We start from the raw sequence: 10,520 nt of genomic DNA on the forward strand, positions 1-10,520 counted from the left end.
ACAACCAAGCTTCTATTAGTGAATATGAGAAACTCAAGTGTAGGGAGATACGTTTATATTTGCATGCTTCGACCCTAGCTGAATATATCAAGGCTAACAGAATACCCAGAGGGCTATGGATATTTAAACCCCCAGGGATGTTTTCACAGGATTCTTCTTAAACAAGTGCTCCCATGATCTCATGTTGCTGTTAATCTCATGTTGTAATGAGGAGATAGAACAGATTAAGTCACAGTCCCTTCCTTTACTACAAACACTTAACAGGGATGATCGATACAAGGAGGACTTAGATGCCCTCTCAAGTAAACTAAATAACTTCTCTCAACAAATTAAATCTTTCAAGTTAAATTTTTTTTGAGAGAGATGAAAATGATTATATTCAAAATAAGGTTTATCGTTGGCTGTACACCAATACCAACACTAATTCGTTTCAGGGACTTTACCTCTGAGGAAGATTCTACTTCCGTTTCTGAGAGCTCATCATGTGGGTCTCTTTCATCCCATAGAACTAATTCTTTTGTACCCAGACGTTCTAATCGTACCAGACATCAACCCAGGAGGTTTTTTCAGGGGGCCACCACTTAGAAGAGGATAACTTGATTATAAACTTATCAGATAAGGTTTTAACAACCAAAGAAAGAATGATTATTAATAAAGGCTTTTCATTTGTCCCCACACCCAGAATTAATCCTTTCAAGATCCGCATTGAATTAGCACATTTATTCCGCACGATTAGATTACATCACCATTTTGGACCTACACCTGATCTTTATAGTACTCAGTTCCGATCTCGCAGTACATTCATCCCTGCCACAGAACACATGGGAATTAAGGTTTTTGAGAAGGTGGTGTGTGATGAGATTTTTTCTAAACGTATATCTAACAGAATAAGATACAGCACCAATTTCTCTAGGTCAGAATGGGAGATTCTCAAATCTCTAACTCAGGACCAGAATATTATTTTTAAACCGGCAGATAAAGGGGGAGCCATTTATTATCCTCTGCTGTCTGATGCAATCCAAGCTTAACCCTTTACACATTGGTATAGTAAGCAGCACACAGTGTATGATGCAATCTCCAGCATACATTGTACACATGACTCAATTACATTTAAACAACTCTATATACAATCATTCTCACTTTAACACCATTGTCATAATGAATCGCACTGATTATATGAAAGAGGTGCAGAGACAATTATCAGTTAGGGCACATTATTCATTATTGGATAGTGATCCTACTAAACACATTCAGTTCATGATTAGAACCATACTTTTTGAAGGTCTCAGTTTGGGATACATTAATTTGCAAGAAAAAAACTTCTTAACTACCAGACATCCTTGTATTCCCGTATTTTACACGTTACCTAAAATACATAAAAACACTAGACCCCCCTATTGGCCGACCCATCGTATCAGGCTCTGGCTCTATTCTTGAACCACTTGCTAAATTTGTGGACTCTTTTTTACAACCACATGTGAAACACATTAGGTCTTTTGTTAAAGACATGAAACATTTCATTAACCTCATTGAACACCTTACCCTCCCAACGGATGCAGTGCTTATGACTATGGATGTGACATCTCTTTATACTAGCATTCCTCTATCAGAGGCACGTACAGTGTGCCAACACATATTAGATTCCAGAACCAACTTGAATCCCCCAACACATTTTCTTTTGGATTTGTTGGACATTGTGTTGGAAAATAATTATTTTATATTTGGTGGTCAATTTTATCTTCAAATTCAAGGGGTCGCCATGGGCAGTCCAATTGCTCCATCCATTGCCAATTTATTCATGGACAATTTGGAATTGAAATCTGTATTGAACCCCACACAGAATCCTGTCTATAGCCACATGACTACATACCTTAGGTACATTGATGACGTCTTTATCATTATGAATAATCAACAATCTGCATATGATTTATTGACATGGGCCAATACCATCCACCCAGAGATCAAATTCACTGGACACATTGATCCAAATAGTATTCCGTACTTAGATGTCTTGGTTACCAAACTGAATAACAGACTGATGGTCAATAATTATCGTAAACCCACAGACCAAAATTCAACTCTACATTATTCAAGTTTCCATTCACCATCCTTAGAAAATAATCTTCCATATTCTCAAATATTGAGAATTAGATGTAACTGCACATCACAACAAGATTCTGAACAACATTTAACATCGGTTAAAAAGCAATTTTTATCCAAGGGGTATCCAGGACATATTGTTGATAATGCCATCATCAGGGCATCCAAAGTCTCATGCACCACCCTGTTGGCAGACAAATCTGTGTCCACAGACAATAAATTGGTCTGGCCCTTGACATTAACCAATTTTTCCAGACAGGACTTGTTCGTGATATACCAGGATTTGAAAGGCCCCCCATGTGGCACATAAAAGAACACAGAACTTGAAAGACATGTTGGTACACTCAAATATTGACCATGATACTCATAGTGTGAAAATTAGACCTAATTTGGTAGGAAATTTTCCTTGCCACCATTGTGCCATATGTCCCCAATTTACGCATGCTAAGTTGTTTCAGAATCCTCATACTAAGACAGTTCATCAACTGCAACATTTTGCTACATGCACCACCAAAGGAGTCATCTACCTTATTACTTGTCCCTGTTCCTTGATGTATGTAGGCCAGACCAGTAGACAAATTAAACTCCGTGTAACAGAATACAAGAGTAAGATTAGGAATCGGGCCATTGACTCAAGCCTGTATAAACATTTCAATGACATGAACCATAGTCCTGAATCATTCAGGGTTCTGGTCCTAGAGATAGTTACTTCTTCCTCAAACACAGATTTATGCACCAAACTACAACAATGGGAAGCCTTCTGGATATTCACTCTTAAAACAGTTCACCCTAAGGGTCTCAATGATTCTATTTCATTTCAATGTTTTCTGTGAGCTTGGTGTATACCTGTGGTGATGTTCAAATAGGTTCTTTCAAATGGCTGATACATAGCCACACCTATATCCATACTGGGCCCCTTTAAAATTCTCCCTATATACAGTGACTTCTACCTGCTTCTCCTGTGCTTGCCTAAGGAATCAAACCAGTAGCAGAGCACGTCTGTAGGAGAGTTCATGGAGGAGAGTTTATGTGAGTATACATGCTCCTGTCTTCAATGCTTTTACTATACTTTGTAATTTGTGATTTTTATCCTGTACAAGTGTTTCTAGCCATTCGTATGTATTCCCTGTAGGTCCACTCTGTCATTGATAATGACACATTGAAATTATATACTCAAAGAACGAAATTGATTACTCTAGGTTCTCCACACCTGCATAACCACCACCTGAGGAAGACTACACAGTCGAAACCGGTCGTGGATGTTGACTAACCTTGGACTTGTTTAAAACATTGGTTTTCATAAAAGGATTCACTTACTTGGACGTTTAAATTTGGACTCACAATTAGTGACTTTTTCAGTCCTCCATGTGGAACATGAACTCTGGTGGGCATTGGACTCAATGTTTTACTTTCTATGAATGTATGTGTGTTGGTAACACATGGATTATATTTTGGTTTAATGACTGTTTTATAGTTCATATTATTGGATTACACTTCTAGCTATAGTGGCCTCTTGCCTGTGCATTTCAGGGAATCCTTTCTTTGTATTGCTTATTGCATCTCTTCGCTCCCCACTAAATGACTATAAATGGGGAAAATTCAGAGGCTCCTTTCTCCCTCATTTTTTAAAGCTATTGGGGTGAAACTAGCTACAATGGTAGAACATATTTATCCCTCTTTGCCTCTCAAGTTTCATAATGTTTCACCCATCCACTTTTTTGGGGGAGAATTTTCAAAAAAAATTAAAACAATTGTTTTTAAAAAAGACTACATGAATGATACCTCTGACTCCCTCTCCCTCCTCCATCAGCCTTGATTGCCTGAGAGGCATGTCAACATGTTTGGCTTCACCTCTCAGCGGGGCTGTCAAGAGTCAGATGCCAGTTAACAAACAAAACAGAGTTTATTCAGAAGATAAGCCAAAAATAACATAAACACAGAAGGTATCCTTGAAATACTTCACTTATCAGTGTTTCAAGAGTAGTTTGGACAAAAATAACTCAAAAACAAGCCACGCTATTTTCCCACGCTGGCATTCAATAAAAACTAAAAGACGCTTCAGTTCAGCTTTGGAGAACAAATTGAGTTGACTGCTAGAAAATATGCAAAATAAACGAAGGCTTGAAACCTTCCAGAAGCTGCAGAGTATAACTGAAAGTACAAAAGCCTCTTTTGGCTCCAAACCATTTCTGAAAACAGACAGCCGGCTCTGCGGATTTAAAAGGGACAGTTCCCAAAAGAAAAACAGCAAACTGGTTTGAAAACAAACAAACTAGAAGAGCAGTAAACTGCTTCCACGGTGCAGATAAACCCGAGAGCTTCAAAGGGATGATGAATAGCCGTCGTCAGGAGAATCCAAGGTCAGGTCAGGAGGCAGCAGCAAATTCCAAAAGGCAAACCAGTAGTCAGAAGCCGGAAGTAGTCGTCAGTCAGAGGGCGAAGACAGAAGCCAGGTCAAATTCAATCCAAAGTCCGAAGAGGGTGCAGTCATCCAAACCAGGTCCACGATAAGACACAGCGAGAGCCAAGCCACGATGGTATCAGCAAATCCGAATCACAGTCCAAGTCCAGTCTTCACGGAAACACAGAGATCCCAATGGCGCCTCAGCAACACCTTGCCACATGCAAAGTGCAGTGGCCAAACATTCCCATTTTATTCCCCTTCCTCCTGGGTGACCAAACACTCACACCCAAACACAGGTGTCCCAAATCTACTCAGAGTCCAAACTTCACACAGCTAGAGCTCATGGATCCGGAGTACCTAGCAATTCGTCGGAGTCCCAATCATCCTGCCCACACTTGGCCCCATGAACACTTAAAGAACCATCCTCCCTTCTCCAAGCATCCCAAGTGGGATCAGCTCCTGCAGAAACCCCAGGTTCAGCAGTATCCATAGGCCCCAAATCCCCAGACATCTCCGGTGGCTGTGCCCATTCAGTGCCCACTTCCCCAGCCACCACCTGTTCCTCAGCATCCATTTCCCCAAATTCCCCATCTGAATCTTCCTCAGAAAATCCCCCATATAGCTCTCTAAGTCGCTTCCTGCGCAACTCCTCCAGTGAACACTCTGTTACGGGTTTGTAGAAAAACAAACTGCGTGCAGTCCTGTCCAGACTTATCCAGTCCTTTGTTGTATCCACAATGAGCAAACGAAAAAACAAGCCACGAAAATGGAAGAGAAAATCAAAATTTACTCTTAAGTAGCAGAGTCAAAATATCATAATAAAACTTCCAGCAACAAAAACTCACATAAAGTCTCTGGCATTAAATTCATGCATCTTCATAGTAGGCTCTCAGCAAGCATTCAGTAAGTCCCCAAAAGACATTGCAAACATTTCCCAGATATACCCCATTCAGGGAGTGGCTCAAGCCTGTTAGCCCTGATTGTTCCAATTACTCAACCATGAGTTGTAATTAACCAGGTGTTTTTCTCTTAACACACACTTACACAAGTAGTGATCCCACAGAAACTTAGTCACATATATGCATATACAGTAATACCCTCATCACGAGGGTTTTTTCTTCCTCTTCGAATCCCATCACCATCAACCATAATCCCCGAAGGCGCAGTCACAACAGGGGCTTGGTCACAGCTACATCTGAAGACATCCAAGACGTAAGAAATAAAGGCTCCTTTTAAAACAAATTCTTTATATGGGGAAGAAATTGCACAAGAAATTACGAAGAAATTGCACAAGCCTAATACTCCACTGAACCACTCTTAAGTCTTGTCATCTCAGGAGGGAGCAACAAGGCTTTCTGTTAGTCTTAAGCTATTTCTTAACAACAATAGGAATACAAATGTATGCTCTCCTTCAGGAGAAACACAGACTTTTGGTGAGGAGCCCATTACATCCATTTCATAAAAGCTGTGTCTAATACATTATATTCAAAAGAGCATATATCAGCTTAGGTGCGACACATCTGCAGCCTATCTGAGAGGTTTAAGGCAACACTCAAACCATTGGACTTTTTCATAAAAGATCTGCCATTGTCTTTGTTTCTGTGGCTCAGACAGTGTGACTTGCCCAAGATCACTTAGTGGATTTCTTTGACTGAGAGGGGATTTTGACCCTGATCTGAACTGCAATAGATAAATCAGAACTGCATACCTCCATCTTTGCTGACTTTATATGTCAATGGTATTTTTGGCCTGGCAGAAAAGTCATTGCCCTGGTCAATCAGTGCTTCTTTGATGGACTCATAGTCATTCAGCATCACAACAGGCTCCATCCCCAAATAAAGTGTAAATACTGGGCCATACTTCTCACTTATCTGAGGAAAAAGAAAGAAAGAGACAGGTAGTCATATGGTTAAATCTGGAAATGAACACATCATGCTGTAAGAAGAGAGAGGCAATCATAATAAAACCCAACTAGGGAGGGTTTTATTATGATTTCTTGTAAATATGAGGGTTGAATGAAAAGTAATGCCTCCACCTTCATAACTCCTCAACAGATGGTAGGACTGGTATGCGGCAGGTACTGGCTTGTTCAGTAGACTCTCCTCTACAGTCCCATTTGGCAGGAAGCCTTAGCATTGAATGGTTGTGTTGTTAAAGTGCGAAGTATGGAACCCTGCGCAGATGGTAGTCAATGCAACTTAAGCAACGTGCAGTCATTGAATTCTTGACAGCAGAAGATGTCACCCCAAAGGAGAAAGGTGTCACCTTCATTCTCGTAACACAAGAGGAGTTCCTGGCAAATTTCAAGTCTGTGCGCTTTCATTTCAGGCATCAGCATCCTGGGTACCCATCGTGCACAGACCTTCCGATAGCCAAGCAAAGCAATAATGTGACCCATACGTTCTTGTGAAATGCCAATTATGCTTGGAATTTCTCTCTGAGTGATAGCCGCTTGTGCTGAATCAATCTGTCAACCTTTTGCTTGTGAAACTTGGTGGTTGCTATCACAGGACGTCCAACTCTTTGTTTGTCAGGCAGGTAAGATGTTCCCACCTCAACATCTTTAAATTTACTCGCCCAACGACACACAGGACTCACTAGGGATGTCCAAAAAACCGGTTTGATTCTTATATCGGATTTATTTCGGATTGTTCTCGCTTTTTGATACATGTTTCGAGATGTTGTCTTGGAGCAACCGGCAATGTGATTCGAACCAACGTTGGCCCATTCTCTAATTGTCTCTTAATGTTTTGGTAATTTTTTCCCAAAAAATATTTTAATATATTTTTTAAAATATTTTTTTAAAAATTTGTTGTTGTTTCTGCAACGTACCTTGAAGGGGAGCTTAGCGCAGCCTAACATGGGTGCTGCTCCCCGTCCAATCAGAAGCTTCCATGATGGACACAAAAGTGGGGGCTAACGTCCTCTGCGTCCACGTGGAAGATTGCCATAAAAGCCCAGTGTGTAGCCCGGGCGAGCCATTCTGGGCTGGGTTTTGCACGGAGAGGGTGGTGGTCTGGTATCCGTTGCTGCGAACGGAGAGCAAGCAAGCCTCGTGTCTGGAGGGAGAGAGAGGGTGAAGGGGCCCGGTCTGGCTGTTCCCACAGAGGGGTTTGGAGAAAGGGTTAGGGTTTAGTTGCTCGTTCCTTCTCTTGTGAGTGTGTTAATTTTGGGTAGTGCTCAGCTATTTAGAGCTGTGAATTCCAGGGTTATTTTTTTCCATATTATTTTTTTAAAAAATATCTAGCTTTCAATTTTGTTAAGAATAGTTCTTGCTGGACTGGTTCAAGATTGAGAAAGGAGTGTGGCAGGGCCCTCCCTATTCAACTTGTATGCAGAACACATCATGCGATGTGCAGGGCTTGATGAATCCGAGACTGGAATTAAAACTCCTGGAAGAAACATTAACAACCTTATATATGCAGATGATACCACTCTGATGGCTGAAAGTGAAGAGGAACTGAGGAACCTTATCACCAAGGTGGAAGAAGAAAGTGCAAAAGCCGCGCTGCAGTTAAACAGCAAGAAAACCAAGATGATGGCAGCCAGACTGATTGATAACTGGCATGATAACTGAAAACATGGAGGCAGGGACAGACATTGTATTTTTACACCTCGAAGATCACTGCAGATGCAAACTGCAGCCAGGAAATCAAACAAAAAAATCTAAGTGGTCTCTGGTCAAAAAAGGTTGGGAACCTCTGGTTTAGAGGACGTGCTTATCAGGTTTGCATAACACCAAATTGAGAGGGATAGCTTAGCAAAAGCTAATACTCTAGAAGACGTCAATATGAGCGTAATGAATTAGAGAGCTGGACCAAAAACAACAACGAATTTCAACACTTGAGCAGGGAAAATGAAATGCACAGATCTAGAATGAGTTAGACTTCACCTGAAAATGCTGGGGTCCTGCTTCTTCCACTCACCTTGGAGAATTCCTGATCCCAGTATTTGCCCATTAGCTGCAGAACATTCCCAATGATGGGCAGCGGAGTGGGGCCGGGGGGCATTTTCCCTTTTCTGTACATCTTGCTCTTCCAGGTGGCAGAAAGGAGAAGGAAGGAGATCCAGATGACCAGGAGAGCAGTGCACGTCCCCAAGAGCTCCATCTCGGCATGCAGAGCAAGAATGGTCACAAATCCAAGGATGGAGAAGGTTTGGAGTCACTTTGCAACCACTGCAAAACAAAGGGATGGTCAACATTAACCAATGGGCATTTTTGCAAAAAAAATTCTTAATAATTTAGGCAACCTTTTAAATATCTATATCTCTCTTAACATCTAGTTTTTGTCTTTTGGTGCAACCATGCAACCATCCTGGTCCCTATTTCCAAAGGGAAAGAAGAAACTGAGAATGAAGATTAATCTCTTACAGAAAAAGCAGCCAGGATCACTGCAACACATTAAAATGCTCAGATTGAGGAACAATATGAGCAAATGATATGGCAAAAACACCTCCCCCCCAAAGAAGGAGGCCCTCTTCCAGAGCTAATAATAATAATAATAATAATAATAATAATAATAATAATAATAACAATAATGCAGACTGTGCAAGGAAACCGACAAAACCATTGATCATATCCTCAGCTGCTGTAAGAAAATTGCACAGACAGACTACAAACAGAGGCACAACTATGTGGCCCAAATGATTCACTGGAACGTATGCCTCAAGTACCACCTCCCAGCAGCAAAGAACTGGTGGGATCACAAACTCGCAAAAGTATTGGAAAATGAGCACGCAAAGATACTGTGGGACTTCTGAATCCAGACTGACAAAGTTCTGGAACACAACACACCAGACATCACAGTTGTGGAAAAGAAAAAGATTTGGATCATTGATGTTGCCATCCCAGGTGACAGTTGCATTGACGAAAAACAACAGGAAAAACTCAGCCTCTATCAGGACCTCAAGATGGAACTTCAAAGATTCTGGCAGAAACCAGTGCAGGTGGTCCCAGTGGTGATGGGCACACTGGGTGCCGTGCCAAAAGATCTCAGCCGGCATTTGGAAATAATAAACATTGACAAAATTACGATCTGCCAGCTGCAAAAGACCACCCTGCTGGGATCTGCACGCATCATCCAAAAATACATCACACAGTCCTAGACACTTCGGAAGTGTTCGACTTGTGATTTTGTGATATGAAATCCAGCATATCTATCTTGTTTGCTGTGTCATAATAAAATAATAATAATAATAATAATAATAATAATAATAATAATAATAATAATTATTATTATTATTATTATTATTATTATTTTATTCTTGTACCCCCCCCCCCCTATCTCCCCGCAGGGACTCAGGGCGGCTTACAAATGCAAAAGAGTATACATACAAAAACATCAAACACCGAAAACACACAAATGAAAAATTAAAACATACAATTAAAATCAAACCATTAATAAAACAAAGTTAAAACACATCAATAAAAACATAAGGATGGGCTGATCAAAGTGCACTAAGTGAGACTTGTAAACATGGAGGAAGTTAAAAGTGCTATAAGCCTTACTTCAACCATGGAAAGGCAGCAGCTTTCTCCCTCCTTCCCTTCCTCTGCCCAACATTCTCTTTATGTGGTGAAATCCTGTTTGCCTTCATTTCTCTTCTCCTTCCCTCCTCCTCGATGTCTCTCTGAGATAATTCCCTGCCCCTGAGCAAGCAAGGCACGGGCAGAAGAATTCTTCCATTAGAACTTCCTCCGGAGCCTCCCTCCCTCCCTCGAGGCACATTCCCCGCAGCCTGAGTTTTAAAAGTTGCGCAAAGGGCATCTCTCCAGTTGGGCCTTCCCCACACATGGTGGGCAAAGATCACTTCCCTCCGGATTGGATAATAGCCCCCCCCCCCCATTATCCGTCAGTTTCGGTTATCCGACATTGCCCCACCCCTTTATGTCGGATAACTGGAACTCTAGTGTATATTTAAAACTTCAATAAAAAAACATTTTTTAAAAAAGAAGGGAAGGACGTGGCTGTATTTCATTCTCAGCCCCTTGCCCTTGGCAAACTACAAATCTCTG

General features: G+C 41.1%; 1 protein-coding gene across 2 annotated transcripts in view; it reads right to left on the reverse strand.

The window, feature by feature from the left end:
• The window catches only part of LOC100564073 (cytochrome P450 2C31), a 40,751-nt gene extending 30,617 nt beyond the window's left edge, over positions 1–10,134 (reverse strand). The window contains exons 1-3 of one of the 2 annotated variants that reach the window (XM_062968738.1): positions 10,014–10,134; positions 8,431–8,681; positions 6,213–6,375 (exon numbers count right to left, since the gene is read on the reverse strand). In XM_062968738.1, the coding sequence (XP_062824808.1) occupies positions 6,213–6,375; positions 8,431–8,613 (346 nt within the window). In that variant the 5' untranslated portion in view covers positions 8,614–8,681; positions 10,014–10,134. Of the gene's footprint in view, positions 1–6,212; positions 6,376–8,430; positions 8,924–10,013 lie in introns of those variants that run through there. The other variant, XM_003224905.4, reaches the window with a different exon arrangement.
• Between the last annotated feature and the right edge of the window lie 386 nt (positions 10,135–10,520).

This window comes from Anolis carolinensis, chromosome 1, assembly GCF_035594765.1.
Source record: "Anolis carolinensis isolate JA03-04 chromosome 1, rAnoCar3.1.pri, whole genome shotgun sequence".
NCBI classification, from domain to species: Eukaryota; Metazoa; Chordata; class Lepidosauria; order Squamata; family Dactyloidae; genus Anolis; species Anolis carolinensis.